The following is a 20233-nucleotide window of genomic DNA, read 5'->3' on the forward strand; positions in this document are numbered from 1 at the left end:
ATATATATATATATATATATATATATATACACATATATATATATATATATATATATATATATATATATACATATTACAAAAAAAAAAAAAAAAAATTAGATTAAATTAGAATTTCTAAATGTGATTTTTTTTTTTTTTACATTTAAATTGTAATTTCTACATTTACATTTTTTGAATTTTAATTTCTGAATCAGAATTTTTTTTTTTTTTTTTTTTTTGGAAAGCTGGATTTGTATTTTTTCTGAACTTAAAATAGATTTTGTGAATTTGAGTATTTGGATTTGCATTTTGAAATTAGAATTTTTTTAACCCCAAAAATGTTTTAGCAGAATTTGACATTTTGAATTCGATTTTCTGAAATCGAAACAAAATGTTTAAATCTGAAGAAACTGAAGAATTTGTTAAATTTCTGAATCAGAATTTTTTTATTTAAATTTCTGAATTTGTATATTTGGATTTGAATTTTAAATTAGAATTTTTACATTTAACCAAAATTTTTGAATTTGAATTTCTGAATTTGAATCTGAATTTTGAATTCAAATTTTTTAATCTGGACTTATAAGAATTTAAACATTTCTGAATCCTTTTTTTTTTATTTTACTTCTGAATTTGAATATTCAGTTTTGAATTTTTAAATGTTACCAGAATTTTTTAGAATTTAAATTAGAAAATTTAAAAATGTTTGAATCAGAATTTGCGAATCTCTGAAGTTTAAATTTTAAATTAGAATTTCTAAATATGATATTTTTCAACATTTAAATTGTAATTTCTACATTTACATTTTTGGAATTTTAATTTCTAAATCAGATTTGTTTTTTTTTGTTGTTTTTTTGGAAAGCTGGATTTTGTATTTTTTTAACCAGAATTTGTGAATCTGCATATTTGGATTTGAATTATTTAATCAAATTAAAATAATTAATGAATTAATAAATAAATAATTTATTTATTATTATTTATTTATTACAGGAATCCATTACAATTTAACAGATATTGACATAGAAAACAGCTATTTTAAATTACAATAATATTTCAAAAAGTTTTAAAGTATGATGAGCAGAAGAGACTACTTCTTTCATAAACACTGCAAAACTGACCTGACCCAAACAGTAATATATCTGTGAAATAATAAATCTCTCATGAGAAATCCATTAAAGACCACAGAGGAACAGTGAGAAAGAGCAAATGAACTGCTGACATTATGTGACCTGAATATATTCTAATAACTAATCTGGAAATTAAAGTGTAACTATACAAACACATAAAAACAGAGCTGCAATATTTGACAAATAATGTCATATTGCAAAACCACAAGAGCGTGAACAAACCCACGTATTGTTTTCATTCTTTTGAAATATATAACAGTAATTTTCATGAACTTGTATTTAACCAAATTGATATTTGTACTTTTACTGAAGGACTGTTTACATGGACTAAAAAAGCTTGAATAAAGATAAAGAACGAAATGAGTAAAAAACATTATTTCCATCTGTCGCGTTAATAAGATGCAGCAATGAACTATGAGACTTTTGCTCCAGGTCTTTACGCTGGAAACCGCATCTGATGAATGAGTCATTAGTGATTGGACACACAAGTAAAGAGCCTCAGTGACATTGACAGAACACAGCCGTGTGTGACTGTAATGATCAACATGAATGATCATATGAGTGGAAACACAAACCTAGAAGAATAACCTGACTCAAGACACAAGAGCTGGACACTCAGTAACTAGTCCTTACAGACACTCATCTGTTTCAAAGACGTCCTTCAAACTTCTGAAACATTTAGTCATTTAGAAATCAAACATTTAAATATGTATTTTGTTTAAAAAAATATTACAAAAAAATAAATATAAAATATAAATATAAAATATATTTTTAAATAGTGAATAATTGTGATTGATTTAAAATATTAAATATATTCTATAATGATATAATTTGAAATTAATAACAAAATAATAAGGAACAGATTTAAAATATTAGCCATTAAATCAGTTACCTGTGATTTATTAAATGTGTTTTATGAATTGAATATTAAATCAATTGTTTAGTTAATTTAAATATCCAGTTCAAAATGAATAATAATCAATTAGTTATTCATTATTATTATTATTTAAATAACAGTATTTATTTAAATAATGCTATGATATGGCATTAAAATAAATATATATAATACATAATAATATACATAATATATATTATTAAATCAAATTAAATAGAAGCATTAATGTATGTATTTTTTTATTATATATATATATATATATATATATATATATATATATATATATATATATATATATATATATATATATATAAAAAAATACATTAATGTTTTTTTTATTTTAAATTTTATTTTATTTAATAATATATAAAATTAAATAGAAGCATTAATGTATGTATTTTTTATTTATATATATATATATATATATATATATATATATATATATATATATATATATAATAAAAAAAAAAAAACATACATTAATGTTTCTATTTAATTTGCATAATGCTATGATTTTGTGTTAAATATGTTTTTAAAATAATGCTATGATTTGATGCTAAAATAAATGTATTTATTGTTTTAACATGTCAGTAGCAAAGGCTATTTTGAAATATTTCTAAAAAATACCTGGCAATGAAATTTTTGAATAAATATGTATTTTGTTTTTGAAAAATGTTAAACATAATTGTAAATTATTAAATATTTTTAAAATATTTTTTTACATAATGATACAATTTGGAATAAATAAAAAATAATTTGTAAAACATTTAAATAATGATTAGATTCAAAATATTAGCCAGCATATCAGTTACCTGTGATTTATTAAAAATGCATTTTAAGAAATTTAATATTTAATGTAATTAAATATTTTAAATATTATATTTATAATAAATAATTAATTAATTATTAATATTATTATTATTATTATTTAAATAATAGTATCAATGTGGAGCTTAAATAAATAAATATTACTTTTTTATTTTAAATTAAATTGTACTATTTGGTGTAATTTGGTGTAAATTGCTTATTTAATTAATTTATTATTTATTTAAATAATGAACCAATTCTGTGTTATTTAGTTTTTTTTTTTAATAATGAACAGGAAATATAAGCCAGCATATTAGTTTTCACTGATAACATAATTCAAGTGTATTTTATGAATACCTAAATCGTTGTAAATATCAGAGTGTGCTCAGGATTCACATCAGTTCCCATCCACAGTGACACCAGTCACATCAGAGTTTAGTTTGGGACAGAAGCATGTTTCTGTGAATGTGGGGTGTATTTATTCCAGGGACGTACCCCGTAGTAGAGGTTCTTGGCCAGCGTGTGGATGAGCAGGATCTTGCCGACGGCGGCGGATCCGTACAGACAGACGGCGGCGTAGAAGTGAGTGTACCAGAACATGGAGCGTCCCGCCAGAGTGACCAGAAGAGCCACGATCAGAACCGTCAGCAGAGTCACGAACCAGCTCAACACGGCCACACACGCCGCACACGCCAGATCACGCATGTAGCGGCCGCCTGCACACAGCACACAGCAAACACACGTCTATAGTCTACAGAGAAAACAACTAATCATTATCAGTGATAACACGGTTTACGACTAATTTATTTTAATACATTTTAAAATTCCATATGGAATAAATTAATATTATTTTTAAAAACTACAGTTTGGAATTTTTTTTTTTTTTTTATAATTATTAGATTTTGAAAAAATAAAATAATGGCAACCGATTTGGTGTTAAAATAAATAACTTAACTAATTAAGAATTTTATTTAAATATTGCTATGATGTGGCATTAAAATTAAGAAAGTAAGATGTTTTTTTTATTCTATGATTTTGTTAAAATAAATAAATATTCTGAAACCTTTTTTAAATCATGCTATCATTTGTAATAATTATAAATACATTTATTTTATTTAAATAATAATGCTTTGGTGCTAAAACAAATAAATTAACAAATTTTATTTAAATAATGTTATGATGTGGCATTAAAATGAGGAAAGAAAGAAAGAAAGAAAGAAAGAAAGAAAGAAAGAAAGAAAGAAAGAAAGAAAGAAAGAAAGAAAGAAAGAAAGAAAGAAAGAAAGAAATAATGAATGAATGAATGAATGAATGAAAGAAAGAATCAAGAAATGGTTCTATTTTATTTTTTTAAATTATATGATTTTGTTCAAATAAATAAATATTTTAAAACATTTTTAAAATCATGCTATAATTTGTAATAAAAATAAATACATTTATTTTATTTAAATAATAATGCTTTGGTGCTAAAAAAAATTAATTAACTAATTAATTTTATTTATATAATGTTATGATGTGGCATTAAAATGAGGAAAGAAAGAAAGAAAGAAAGAAAGAAAGAAAGAAAGAAAGAAAGAAAGAAAAAGAATTAAGAAATGGTTCTATTTTTTTTTTTTTTAAATACTATGATTTAGTTAAAATAAATATTTTTAAACATTTTCGAAATCATGCTATAATTTGTAATAAAATACATACATTAATTTTATTTAAATAATGCTAAGATTAGGTGTTAAAAAATAAACAAATTAACTAATTAATTGTATAATTTTATATAATAATAATATAATATAAAACTTATTTTACTATTATAAACCTAATAATAGTAAAATCATCATGGACTAAAAATTAGATAATTACATACAAAACATTTTTATATACAAAATTCATCCGTCAAAAAAAATATATAATTAAATCATATGAGCTCTTTCAGTTCAGAATTTAATAGGAAATTTATAAATATCCTTAAAAAAATTCAGAATAAAAGCATTCAGTGATGATAATAGTTATTGTCAGATGATGTTAACCAGCACATACCTGCATTGCTAGTTAACATGCACTTCCTGCCCAGGTAGATCACTGTGGCGACGGCGGCCATGTAGTTGATGATGGTGCCGACGCGTGCGGGATACGCTACCACGGTAACGCCCAGAAGATCAAAGAACACCATGTTACCGTGGCGATACGATGAGGAGTCGGCCAGCTCCTCTGACATTAGCAGGTGTTTGAGCACAGACAGGATGTTGTCACCTACATACACAACCCACACACATCAGTCTGGACTGGGAATATATAGCAGAAAATACATCATATTTCATAACATAAGAATCAACATACATCTGTCTATACTGGGAATATATGACTGCAACATTTTATATTTAGTGTAGGAAAAATATTGTTAAAGTTTTGTATATAATTATCTTAATTTATTGAATTTTTTATGCTCTTCTTGTTTTTTAATAATGCTAAGATTTGGTGTTAAAACAAATTTTATTTAAATAATGTTATGATGTGATTTTTAAAAAATGCTATGATTTTGTGTTAAAATAAATAAACAAATGAATAAATATAAATACATATTTTAAATATAAAAAAGAAATATAAAGAAAGAAAGAAAGAAAGAAAGAAGATTTTTTTATGATTTTATTAAAATAAAGAATTTTTTAAAAACATTTTTAAAATCATGCTATAATTTGTAATAAAATAAATGGATTTATTTTATTTAAATAATGCTAAGATTTGGTGTTAAAACAAATAAACAAATTCACTAATTAATGTTATTTAAATAATGCTATGATGTGGCATCAAAATGAAGAAAGAAAGAAAGAAAGTTAAGAATTTTTTTTTTTTTTAATTCTATGATTTTGTTGAAATAAATAAATATTTGTAAACATTTGTAAAATAATGCTATAAATAAATAAATAAATAAATAAACACATTTTATTTCAATAATGCTTTAATGTGGCATTAAAATAAATAAGTAAATGCTTTCATTATATTTAAATAATTCTATGCTTTTGTGTTAAAATAAATGTATTTCTTTAAATGTATATTTTTAAAACAATGTTTCTATGATTGTGTGTGAAAAAAAATATTTTTTAAATAATGCAAATTATTATATAAAATAATGCTATAATTTGGAATAAAATAAATAAATACATGTATTTTATTTTGATAAATGCTATGACGTGGCAGTAAAATAAATTATTAATAAATTCAATTTTTAGTTTATTGAAAAAAATGTTATGATTTTGTGTTAAATAAATAAATATATATTTGTGAAATAAAAAAAATGTAAGTTATAATTAAAAAATTAAAATAATTTATAAAATATATTTTAAAATATTTTATTTAAATAATGCTATAATTTTAGAATAAAATATTTTCACACACATTTTTAAATTAATGCAATAATTTGGAATAAAATAAATACACATTTTATTTAAATAATCCCATGATGTGGCAGTAAAATAAAAATTAATACATTTTTAATTAATAATAATTTTTAGTTTATTGAACTTAAATAAGTGCATTTTACAAACACCCTTTGCTACTGACATAATAATGTAATTATACTTATTTGACTATTATAAACCTTATAATATTACAAATCATTAGAAGTTTCAACACTCAATATAATTCAATAAATAAAGATAATGATATCATATTTTTATAACAAGAATAAACATAAATCAGTCTATACTGTGAATATATGACGTTACATTTTTATATTTATTTTAGGGAAAATATTGTTAAAGTTTTATGCACAATTATCTTCATTTATTGAATTTTTGTCTTTTTATGACTATATATAAAATAAAAAAAAACTGTGCATCTGTGGTGTTGCCTGAGGTTATGGTGTTGAAACACACAGCTGCTATTGTTCTACAGCGGAGGGTTTAAACTTTAAACCTTTACAGTCTGTTAAATCTAACATTTGCTCCGATTTCCTCTGGATATCAGCAAACATTCACATACTGAACCATTCATGCAGTCCACAGCAGAACCAATACTACATTCATCCATTACAGCAGCACTGACCTCAGATCAGCACACGACTATCAAACTGAACTCAAATTATGTTAAAAAACACAGCACTGAGTCTAAAATCTGACTGGACAAACCATATTTAAAACACATGTGACACAAATCAACACTAGATTAATGCAACAAGTCCTGGTTGCTTATTGACCATAAACTGCCTATGGCTGGGCTAATGCATTACTTGTTTTGATAATAATAATAATAATAATAATAACAATAATAACAATAATAATAATAATAATAATAATAATAATCATTCCATAATAATAATTCTATTAATATATAATAAATGCTAATATAATACTTTTCAATATTTTTTATTAACAACAATAGAAAATTAGTATATAGTATATATACTAAAATATATATTATTTAATAATTTTTTCTATTACACTTTTATTATTATTACTATTTTATTTAAATGTATTTTTAATAAATGCAATGTAATAATAACTACACATTATTATAAAATAATATTTGTAACAATATTAAAACTAAAATGAATAATACTTAGCTATTAATAATAATAATTCCAATGTAAAAACATTACACTATACTATATTATATTAATAATGATAATAATAATAATAATAATAATAACAACCATTCCATAATAATAATTCTGTTAATATATAATAAATTATAATATAATTCTTTTCAATATTTTTTATTAACAATAGAAAATTAGTATATAGTATATATACTAAAATACAGATTATTTAATAATTATTTCTATTACACTTTTATTAATATTACTATTTTATTTAAATGTATTTTTAATAAATGCAATGTAATAATAACTACATATTATTATAAAATAATATTTGTAACAATATAAAAAACTAAAATGAATAATACTTAGCTATAAATAATAATAATTTCAATGTAAAAACATTACACTATACAATATTATATTAAAAACGATTACTTACTATTATATTTCATTATTAGTAATTACTTTTTTATAATAATAACAATAATTCTGTATACTTTATTCTGCCTTTTCGCTTATTCAGCTTTTTTTTTTGCTATTTTTAACCGAATAATTTCGGTTGCCAAACATTCGGTGCATCCCTAGGTAATCAATAAGCATCTGACCTGCTCTCTGGATGGAGTCTATGTGGATTCGCTCCGGAGTGTCATATTTAGTGTGATAGATGAAACCATTCTCTATGAACGCCAGATCAATCCCTGCAGAACAAGACCGAGAGGACAAACAATTCACACACGAACATAAATTAATTAAAAGACAATTCATATTCAGTATTATCATCAAAATTACACTATCAGATGAAAACCTGAGCTGGATAATGACATTATTGTCATATCACTTTAAATATATATTTGTAGCAATAGCCAAAAATTAATAGTTTGGGTCAAAATTATTGATTTTATTTTTAGCCAAAAACCATTAGGATATTAAGATCATGTTCCATGAAGATATTTTATAAATTTCCTACTGTAAATTCACGCAAAAGTTTGGAATCAGTAAGATTTTTAATGCTTTAAAAAAAAAAAGGCTCTTAAGCTCATCAAAGTTCCATTTATTTGATCAAAAATACTGAAAAAGTAATATTATGAAATATTATTGCAATTTAAAATAACATTTTTTTTATTGTAATGTTTATTTCATTTGATTCAAAGTACAGCGCAAACTGTAACATTTTGAAATATTTTTACTATTTAAAATAACTGTTGTCTATTTGAATATACTTTAAAATATAATTTATTCCTGTGATGCAAAGCTGATTTTTTCATCAGCCAATACTCTTTTTAATATTATTATCAATGTTGACAACAGTCGAGTACATTTTTTTGGCGGGAACGAAAATATAGAAATAATACTTTTATTTAGCAATGATGCTTTAAATTGATCAAAAGTGATGATAAAGGATATTTATAATGTTACAAAAGAATTCTATTTCAGATAAATGCTGTTTTTCGGAAATTATGATGAATTCTATTTATCAAAGAAACCTGAAAGAATTTTACTCTGCTGTTTTCAACAACAGTAATGATGCTGAAAATTCAACTTTAAAATCCCAGGAATAAATTACATTTAAAAATATATTCAAATAGAAAACTGTTATTTTAAATAGTAAAAATATGTTAAACTGTTGCTGTTTTTGCTGTACTTTGGATCAAATAAAATCTATAATAAATAAGTAAACATTACAATTGAACACTTTTAAAAAAATCTTACTGTTCAAATACTTTTGACTAGTAGTGCATAAAAAAAGGACAACTAAAGTAACTAAAATTAAAATAAAACAGAAAGCACAAATAATATAACAATTAAATAAAAATGTGAATACAAACTATAATTTCTCAGCAATAGTTAAATAACACTTCCTGTCCTAACATAACATACATCAATAGAAAGCTTATTTATTGAGCTCAAAAATGACCCTTATGGCTGGTTCTGTGGTCCAGGGTCACATTTAGAATGATAAAACTCGACTAAAAAGCATCACCAGTGCAGCTGAATCTGAGCGAATCAAAGTGTGTGAATGTGTATCTCGTACCAGGAATATTGCCAAAGTCTCTGTAGATGCGGAAGTCAGTGTCAGAGGGAATGACTCCACTTTGGAAAACCTCCTGACCGACCACTGATGCAAACGGATGGACGGCGGCACGGACATATGCTTGCACCAGCCATGGGTTCTCCGGACCTGACACACAAACACAAATAATTTACTCAAACTCAGTGTTTGGGGGTAACGCATTACAAGTAATGCATGTTACATAATAATATTACATTTTCCAAGTAACTAGTAAAGTAACGCATTACTTTTTAATTGACAAGAAAACATCTGAGTTACTTTTTCAAATAAAAAGCCAGTTACTTTTTCCCCCCATTTATTGATTAAAAGCTCTTCTGTCCCCATGTGGAGAGAAATTGTGAGTAAGATGTTCCTTTAGTTCTAGAATAAATGTGAACATGCATTAATTCATCTCACTCACTAAAAACACAGATAGTGTTCTTCAGAATGAATAAAAACAGAGAAATTCAATGCAAACCTGCAATAATTAAATATGTTAAATAATGCAAATATCCTTTATGTATTTAATCCCATTTTATGAACCGATGTCTTTGCTGCCGACCTTCCATGATCCAATTCATCCATACTAATAAGCAAAAATTACTCAAGATAATCTAACATTTGTTTTCCTTTTTTATTGCTGAAGAGTTGACATTTGTTCTTCTGCGGTCTACTGTACAGACATGAATTTACTTTTCTCTAAACCTGAGGCTTTTGCTGTGAAAAGGCGTTTACATTTGACAAAAATAGAACTTTTCATATTAAAAACAAACAAGCAAGCCCTGCCCAGATTTAAAAAGTAACGCAAAAATAACAGAACGCATTACTTTCCATAAAAAGTAACGTAATTAGTTACTTTTTTAGGGAGTAACTCAATATTGTAATGCATTACTTTGAAAAAGTAACTTTCCCCAACACTGCTCATACTCACATTTAGATGCTTAGAAGAATGTTCACGCTACTCTTTTTCCATAATGAAAGTATGTAAACAGACAATTGAACAATCTGATAAACATCTGCTTTTGTGTTGCTCAGATCAAAACAAACACATCTGGTATTAGATAAGCAATTTTCAATGTTTTTGACTCCTGCATAAGTGTTATATATTTACTCTTATTCATTTGCTGTATTGAAAATATTAGTTTTTTTAGTGTACAGAAACTAGGAGTGTCCATAGATTAGAATAAGAAACTAACTATAATTAAAGGATACATTTCTGGGTTCTAGAAGTCTTAGGAGCTGAATGTTTTCCAAGGTTGCTGCCCTTTTTAACCAATGAATCTCTAGTGACTTTCTCAGATGTTCTTCATTTACTTTTTTTTTTGCATGTTTACCTAAAAAAAATTTTTTTAACTGGTTATGATTTTATTTCTATTTATTTGATTAATTTCATTAATTAAAAATATTTAAAATTAATACTTAATTATTTTTTATTTATAAATAAATTAAAATGTATTAAATAAAATTATTAAAATAATTTTAAATAATTATAATTAATAAATAATAATACATTTTTATTAATTTGATTAATTTCATGACTTAAAACTTTTAAAATGATAATTCCTCATATATCCAGCTTTTCAAAAACAGTGTAAATCACGGCTATTTAAAGGTTTAAAAAAAACAGCTGAGGGTATGAAATCAAAAAATTAACAAATAGGGGTGAATTTGGGTTATATGTGACACTTTTTGCCATTTAGATGAATGGAAAAAAGTTTTGATTTTTTTTTTTTTTTTTTTTTAATCAATTTTAGCTCGTCTTTTTTTTTTCTTTTTTTTTTTCAAATAACTTTAAGTCATCTTGGGACTTGAAGAAGGCATAAAAATAATTTGAGAAGTGGTTGGGACCTGCTGGTTTACAGTGTCATAAGGGTGAGTGAATTTTGACAGTAGACGGTGACCTGGCCCTTTAAATCTGGGACTAGTTCTGCCTAGCAACAGTGAAGATGTGTTGATGTGCTGCAGGTGTTGAGTTCTAACAGACACACAGGTGCAGTGAGTGTTTACCTGTCTGAAACACCACCTCTTTCCCGCCCACACCTGCCGCCTCCAGGTTCACAAACGCTCGCACCTGCTGAGCCCAGGGATGCTGGGTAATGAAACCATGACTGGCCTGAGAGAGAAACAGAAGCCATCAGTGATCAATCTCAACCTTAACATCTTATTTAAAAATAATAAAAATGCACTAAAATAACTAGAATTAAAACTAGGCAAAAATAAATCAAAACTATATAGTTTACACTAGCAGTCAAAAGTTGCTGTGCAGGAAGATAAGGTTTTTTAACAGAAGTCTCTTCTGCTCACCAAGCCTGCATTTATTTGATTCAAAGCACAGCAAAAACAGTAAAATTTTGAAATATTTTTACTATTTCAAATAACTGTTTTCTATTTGAATATATTTTACGATATAATTTATTCCTGTGATAAAAGCCGAATTTTCAGCATCTTTACTCCAGACCTCAATGTCACATGATCTATCAGAAATCATTTTAATATACTGATTTGCTGTTCAAGGAACATTTTTTTATTATTATTCTTATCAATATTGACAACAATCAAGTACATTTTATTCAGGATTTTTTTTTCGGTGAAAGAAATTCATTTATAATGTTACAAAATAATTATATTTCAGATAAATGGCAGTCTTCTGAAATTTCAATATATGAAAGAAACCTGATTTTTTTTTTTGCTGTTTTCAACATAATAATAATGTTTTTGAGTAGCAAATCAGAATATTAAAATGATTTCTGAAGGATCATGTGACTGCAGTAATGAGGCTGAAAATTCAACTTTGAAATCATAGGAATAAATTACATTTTAAAATATATTCAAATAAAAAACAGTTATTTTAAATAGTAAATATATTTCAAAATGTTACTGCTTTTGCTGTACTTTGGATCAAATAAATGAAATAAACATTCAAATAAAAAATGAAAATGAAAAGAATTCAAACTCTTGACTAGTAGTTTATTAAAGAAAACAACAATTTGTTTTGTGCAAAAAAATGAAATTAAAATAAAACTGAAAAAACAAACAATATTAAAATTAATTAAACATTTAAATAAAAACTATATCTCAGCAATAGTTATATATCACTCTGAACATATAAACATCAGTCCTACATTAATAATGCTAACAACACAGAGTGAGAATGACAGTCTGACCCTCTCTGAGGTCAGAGGTCAATGGTCAGCCGTGCCGTGACCTCTCACCTGTAGGATGTTCTCCTCGGCTCCGTTAAACAGAAAGATAACGCCGTGTTTGAGCGGCGTGGACAGATTCGCCAGAGAATGTAAAACCTCCAACATCACAGAGCAGCTGACAGCATCATCACTGGCTCCTGAAAGTTCACAGAAAGTTTAAGAAATAAAAGCATAAACATATAAAACCATTACTATGCAGGTTGCTAGAATAGCTGATATAATGCATGCTGCATAATTCATCTGTGACTGTAAAATACAATTTAATCCTGTAACAAATAAAATCCAAGCATGACAAAACTACAACGCTGCTGTTAGACGCAAAACTGACTGCAGTGTATTAGACACTCATGCAACTTTTGACACTGTGAATCACCAGATCCTCCTGTCCACCCTCTCATCGCTGGGCATCACTTCATTGGTTCAAATCCTATCTCTCTGGTAGGTCTTTCAGAGTGGCCTGGGGAGGGGAGGTATCCAAAACTCATCAACTGGTCACTGGGGTTCCTCAGGGATCAGTTCTTGGACCTCTCCTCTTCTCCATATACACTACATCTCTGGGCCCCATCATACAGGCACATGGCTTTTCCTACCATTGCTATGCTGATGACACACAGCTCTATCTTTCATTCAAACCAGATGATCTATCAGTAGCTGCACGGATCTCAGGCTGCCTGGCGGATATCTCTACATGGATGAAGGAACACCATCTACAGCTCAATCTTGCAAAGACGGAACTCCTTATCTTTCCTGCCACTCCAACTTTACAACATGACTTCTCCATCCAGCTAGGTTCATCAACAATTACCCCATCGACTTCAGCCAGAAATCTGGGTGTAATCTTTGACGACCAATTGACTTTTAAAGACCACATAGCTAAAACTGCTCGATCTTGCAGGTTTGCATTGCGCAACATCAGAAAGATCAGGCCCTTCCTAACAGAGCATGCTACACAACTCCTCGTCCAGGCCCTGGTCATTTCCAGGCTGGACTACTGCAATGCTCTTTTAGCTGGTCTTCCAGCATGTACAATCAAACCTCTACAAATGATTCAGAATGCAGCAGCTCTCTTCATAACTCTGCACTGGCTACCGGTTACGGCTTGCATCAAATTCAAGACACTGATGCTGGCCTATAGGACAGTCACCGGATCATCACCTGCCTACCTCCATTCACTACTACACATCTACACTCCTTCCAGAAGTCTGAGATCCTCTAGTGAAAGACGCCTCATTGTACCACCACAGAGAGGCATTAAATCACTGTCCAGAACATTCTCCTTCAATGTCCCTGCCTGGTGGAATGATCTTCCCAGCCCTATCCAGAATGCATACTCCTTAACAGCTTTCTGCTGAAAACCCATCTTTTTCGACACTATGTGACTCTATAAAACTCTATATGTTTCTCCTCTCTTCTTGATCTTCCCCTTATAGCCTGTACTCTTCTAACAACGCCTGATATACGGTATTTTTGAGCACTTCCTATGTTGATCTGCCTCCTTAGGATGAATCACTTGTTGTATTCCCCATTGTAAGTCGCTTTGGATAAAAGCGTCGGCTAAATGAATAAATGTAATGTAAATGTAATGTCATGCAACTTTTCCACCATCATCAGCAGATCTTCTGACCAGACTGAGACTCTCGTGAGAATTATTACAGTCAGCATATGAGGATTTACTTATTTTCCCTCTAGAACTCAAATCAGCATTGAGGTTTGTCATCCTGTGGTCGGAGTTTGTGGTGTGAATTTGACTGAGAGCAGCAGTGACGTTCAAGAAAAACCCAGGCCTGTTCAGCATGCAAATACACACACACACACACACACACACACACACACACACGTTGGGTTTACATGTTTTATGGGGACATTCCATAGGCGTAATGGTTTTTATACTGTACAAACCGTACTTTCTATCGCCCTACACCTACCCTACACCTAAACCTAGCCCTCACAGGAGATTGTGCACACTTTTACTTCCTCAAAAAAACTCATTGTGCATGATTTATAAGCCTGTTTCCTCATGGGGACCTGAGAAATGTCCCCACAAGGTCAAAATCTACTGGTATTCCTATCCTTGTGGGGACATTTGGTCCCCACAACGTGATGAATACCAGGTACACACACACACACACACACACACACACACACACACACACACACACACACACACACACACACATATATATATCTAATCCTGCTGTTGAGTTTCACTTCCTGGTTTTCTAAGGATCAGGATTTTTAGGACAAAGGTGACAGTGAAATGAACAGCGTTGTGTTGCTTCAGTAATAGAGACTAAATAATGTAAATAATGTAATATGTCCATGCATATACATCAGACATAAACACAGTGAAAAATGAGAAAGACAGGAGACACGAGTCTAAGAACACCGACACCGAACACAACGAAACCTTAAACTGCTCGCTCTGATCACTGTCACTCCGAACAACAGCAAACACAGAGACAAACGAGACAGATGAAGAAATATGGAGTTCACAGTTCATGACACGGCAAAAAATATTACCAAACATTATTTCTCAAGAGTCAAAAGAACAGCCCTTTCTAGATTCCCAGTCACTCAAGGTTTTACTAATATTTCAGTTAATATTTATCCTGGACAACAATGAGAAAAAGTTTCAGAAGAGATCTCAAAATGTGCTCAGATACTGAAGTCTTAACAAAGATTAGAAATAAAATCAGTCCAGACATGTTTGAGTTCCAGCCACTTATTTTTGAGAGAAATTATGAGTTTATATTGAGAAAATACCAAAGATTTGATACCAAAGATAGTTTCTGAGCAATAATATTTTATCAAGTCAACTCTTTCCCTTAATGAAGCTTTATAACTTTCAGTGCAGTGTTTTAAAAAGAAACATTTGAGACAAAAGGAAATATTTTATGCAATTCTCAATTAGATCTCATTTAAGTGAAATCATGAAAGATTATGAAAGAGCAGCTCATCTTTAATCATCTTTCACTTAATGAAGCTTTATTAACTTCAGTGCAGTGTTTTTAGAAGAAACATTCAAGACAAAGATAAAAACAATGTTATTGTCAATTTTGTCTCATTATGAAAGAGTGTCTTATCTTTAATCATCTTTCACTTGATGCAGTTTCATAATTTTCAGTGCAGTGTTTTTAGAAGAAACATTTGAGACAAAAATAAAAATTTAATGTGATTCTCAATTTTGTCTCATAAATTATGAAAGAGCAGCTTCTGAGCAATATTTTATCAAGTTAACTATTTCCCTTAATGAAGCTTCATTACTTTCAGTGCAGTGTTTTTGGGAGAAACATTTGAGACAAACATAAAAATTTAATGTGATTCTCAATTTTGCCTCATTTAAGTCTCATAAATTATGAAAAAGCAGCTTATCTTTCATCTTTCACTTAATAAAGCTTCTCAATTTTCAGTGCAGTATTTTTAGGAGAAACGTTTGAGACAAACATAAAAATTGAACGTGATTCTCAATTTTGTCTCATAAATTATGAAAAAGCAGCTTCTGAGCAATATTTTATCAAGTTAACTATTTCCCTTAATGAAGCTTTATTACTTTCAGTGCAGTGTTTTTAGGAGAAACGTTTGAGACAAACATAAAAATTTAATGTGATTCTCAATTTTGTCTCATTTAAGTCTCATAAATTATGAAAGAGCAGCTTATCTTTCATCTTTCACTTAATAAAGCTTCTCAATTTTCAGTGCAGTATTTTTAGGAGAAACGTTTGAGACAAACATAAAAATTGAACGTGATTCTCAATTTTGTCTAATTTAAGTCTCATAAATTATGAAAGAGCAGCTTCTGAGCAAAAATATTTTATCAAGTTAACTCTTCACCTTAATGAAGCTTCATCATTTTTTTAGTGCAGCATTTTTAAGAGAAACATCTGAGACAAAGATAAAAACTGATTGTGATTCTCAATTTTCTCTCATTTAAGTCTCAAAAGTAATGAAAGAGCAGCTTATCTTCAATCATATTTCGCTTAATGAAGCTTCAGAATTTTCAATGCAGTGTTTTTAGGAGAAACGTGAGACAAAAATAAAAATTGAATGCGATTCTCTGAATTTTGTCATTTAAGTCTCGTTATGAATGGAGCTACATCATTTTTACTGAAAGAAACTTTAGCAGAAACATGTTCATACTTGAGACATGAAGTTGATACGGTATCAAAGTTGAAACTTAAATGAGATATAACTGAGAAGTTTTTTTGTGTGTGAAGCGTTGATTTAATGTTGTAAATACGTACCCGGGCTGTTTGCCACTGAGTCGAAGTGGCAGTTTGCGAGCATGAAGTGCTGCGCCGTCGTCTTGGGCTCTAGTTTGACAGCGATGTTGGTCACGCGATCATAATAGCTGGTGAATCCGCCCAGGAAGTCGATACTGAAGGATCCAGTGGGCCGCTGGACATCCACCGTGATGGAGTGAGGACCGCTCTTGCTCTCAGTCCGGATCTGCTCGATCTGGTCCAGCAGGTAGTTCACTGTCAGGATCTCATTCTCTGGACTTCCAACAGTCCGCGGCCCAACGCTAGTAATCTGCTCCAAATGCTTTCTAAAACACACAGATATCATCATAACACAACATTAATTAGAGGACGACAAATCTGTGCTGCTATGGCTTTTGTACTGTTTTCACTTCTTTTATTTACTTTATCTACAGGTTATGAGTTTTGTTCTTAATGAGTTCTCCAAGTGAAATCCTTCAAAGAGCGAAAAACTCATCTTGAAACTTGAAAGTCGGTTTCTGTGTATCTAAATAAAAGGATTACATGTTGAGATACTAGCAATCTTTTTTTTTTATTCTTATAAAGTGCAAAAAGTACTCAGTGTATGAGTATTGATATGTAAGGAATTTAATAGAAAATTAAATTTCAAAAGTATGTGAACACTTAGGAAGGTCCCGAAATGTCTGTTGATTTAACATGCACTTTTTTTGCACTTTATAAGAATAAAAGATTGCTAGTATGTCAACGTGTAATCATTTTATTTGGATACACAGCAAACTAATTACAAGATGGGTTTTTGCTCTTTGATGGATTTTGTAGCATTGCATAATGATAATAAAGACTATTCTGTTCTATTCTGTTCTAAATGCATGGATGAAATGACACGCATATCATTAGCAGAGATATTTGCAGTAATAAATAATACTGAAAATGTCCTTGTTATCATCTTAATTTTATACATATTTTTAAATATTTATTTCATATTAAATTTGCTTATATATTTATCATTTACTTATAATATTTTATTTAATAATTAATATTAATACTTGATATTATAGATTATATGTTATTGATATTATATATTTGTATATAACAATTAATATTAATTTTTATTAATAAATATTAATATTTATTTACTTTTTTACATTGCAATATCTTTTACTATGTTCCTTTAACAGATATTTTAGATGTTTTAATCCTTATATTATTAAGTTGAAAGCTTATTGATAAATATTTCTCTTAAGCAAAACCCTTTTTTACACATTAGTAATAATTACATACTTTACAAAAATATATATTAATATTATATATTTTTTTATGTAACAATTAATATTCATTTTATTGATGAATAAATACTTATTAATATTTGTATATTCATTTACTTTTTATATTATATCTTTTACTATGTTCCTTTAAACAGATATTTTAGAAGCTTTTTTAAAAGCTTATTGATAAGTATTTCTCTTAAGCAAAACTTTTTTTTACACATTAGTAATCATAAGTCACTTTTAAAGTTTTTGTCTTGTTATTCGCAAACAATTCATTAAATTAGATAACATTTAATAAATTCATGCTTAAAACAATAAACAATTAGTTCAACATTTTGCAACTTACTTAAAAGATCTTCAAACTTCATTTCCTTTTCATTTGACTTTCTTTGCTGTATGACATGAAAAATAATACTAGTTACAGTAAAATTAACCTTTTATTATCCCTTGAATATTTGAATGTATTCCTGTGTAATCAAATCTAGTTCTCATAAATCATAAAGCCATAGTTAATCCAATAATTTAGAATGTTACTAGTTACTGATGTCAGTGATAAATTGTATCAGCCACAACTGACATCAAAAAAACAATAGTAGCATCAGTAACCATAGCAATAACAACAGCAGTAACGAAGTAAACAAAGATAAACAAATGACTTAAGTGATTAGTTTCTAATCATTACAAATTAAAATGTAATTATAAACTTATTTTTTAAATATAAATTACACAAAGAGCTTTAAAATGTTACAATTTGAATTGTTATAATTTAATTCTAAGTTTACGAAAGTTTTCTTTAGCGTCTATCACACTAAAACAATTATTAAATATTATAAAAACACTTTTTACCATAGCATTATGCTGATTTACCATGGTATTACCATAACATTCATTAAAAGTATTCCTAAAGTGAGATGTAAACATCATTGACAATGAACCCCATGTAATACCATAGTAAACACCGACTGTACCATGGTAAAGCGTACCTGGCCCGGATCGCATTGAAGTGTCCTGGGCTGCTGATGACCAGCTGCTGCAGTGAGATCAGAACCAGCAGCCACAGCAAACACACGAACCCGAACAGCAGCAGCACAGCGGAACTCTCGCCCAGCAGCCCAGCGCGCACTTCCGGCTTGTGTTTGCGCCTCCGGAGCCCGTTGAGCGCGGCTGCTTCATCTCGACAGTCCTGCTGGATCTGCTGCTGGGTTTGTTGGGTTCTGATTCTGCGGACCGTACAGTCTCTCTCCATCTTTGCTGCTGCTGCTGTCAACGAGAACGGAAGCGGCGAAGGGACAAACTTCATCAGACACGCGCAGCGCTGCGGTGATGGGAGGGGCCCGAGCCACAAGCCCCGCCCACAGCAAGAGAAGCACCGCCCACTCGCCTGTATTAGTGTAATACCGCCACCTACTGTGTATTTTCATACACTTCATTCTTTATTAAATTAAATCACTAATATAATTGCTTCTTTTTATAATAGTTAGCGCTGTCAAACGATTAATCGCTATTAATCGCATCCAAAATAAAAATATATGTATGTGTACGGTGTTTATTTATTATATATATTTATATATACGTATTAAAAAATAATAATAATAATATAATATATATATATATATATATATATATATATATATATATATATATATATATTAAATATATATATTAAAAGTATTCTTAAGTCTTAGTTGGTATGAATATATTTGTAGCAATAGCCAAAAACACATAATCATGTATGGGTCGAAATTATAAATTTTTATTTTATGCAAAAAATCATTAGGATATTAAGTAAAGATCATCTTTTATGAAGACACTTTGTACATTTCCTACCATAAATATATAAAAACTTCATTTTTGACAACTTTAAAGGCAATTTTCTCAATATTTAAATTTTTTGTATAGTTGTATCTCGGCCAAATATTGTCCTAAAAAGAATATATTTTTAAATTATATTTTCTTATTGATTTATAATATTTGTTTGATTTGATTTAATAATTCGTTGATTTTATCAAATGTATAAATGTACGCTGATGGTCAAAAGTTTGGTATCAGTAAAATGTTTAATGTATTTTAAATACGTTTCAAATGCTCATCAAGGCTGCATGTATTTGATCAAAAATATAGAAAATAAATTAATAATTCTGAAATGTTATTAC

The 20233-nt window shown here is 28.4% G+C and overlaps 1 protein-coding gene across 1 annotated transcript in view; it reads right to left on the reverse strand.

Moving 5' to 3' along the window:
* The window catches only part of ermp1 (endoplasmic reticulum metallopeptidase 1), a 32416-nt gene extending 13033 nt beyond the window's left edge, over positions 1 to 19383 (reverse strand). Inside the window, exons 1-8 of the mRNA XM_073824648.1 lie at positions 19064 to 19383; positions 16834 to 17138; positions 12602 to 12729; positions 11397 to 11502; positions 9372 to 9518; positions 7945 to 8037; positions 4840 to 5052; positions 3301 to 3521 (exon numbers count right to left, since the gene is read on the reverse strand). Coding sequence (XP_073680749.1) covers positions 3301 to 3521; positions 4840 to 5052; positions 7945 to 8037; positions 9372 to 9518; positions 11397 to 11502; positions 12602 to 12729; positions 16834 to 17138; positions 19064 to 19380 — 1530 coding nt within the window. The 5' untranslated portion in view covers positions 19381 to 19383. The remainder of the gene's footprint in view (positions 1 to 3300; positions 3522 to 4839; positions 5053 to 7944; positions 8038 to 9371; positions 9519 to 11396; positions 11503 to 12601; positions 12730 to 16833; positions 17139 to 19063) is intronic.
* Between the last annotated feature and the right edge of the window lie 850 nt (positions 19384 to 20233).

This window comes from Garra rufa, chromosome 19 (assembly GCF_049309525.1).
Source record: "Garra rufa chromosome 19, GarRuf1.0, whole genome shotgun sequence".
NCBI lineage: Eukaryota > Metazoa > Chordata > Actinopteri > Cypriniformes > Cyprinidae > Garra > Garra rufa.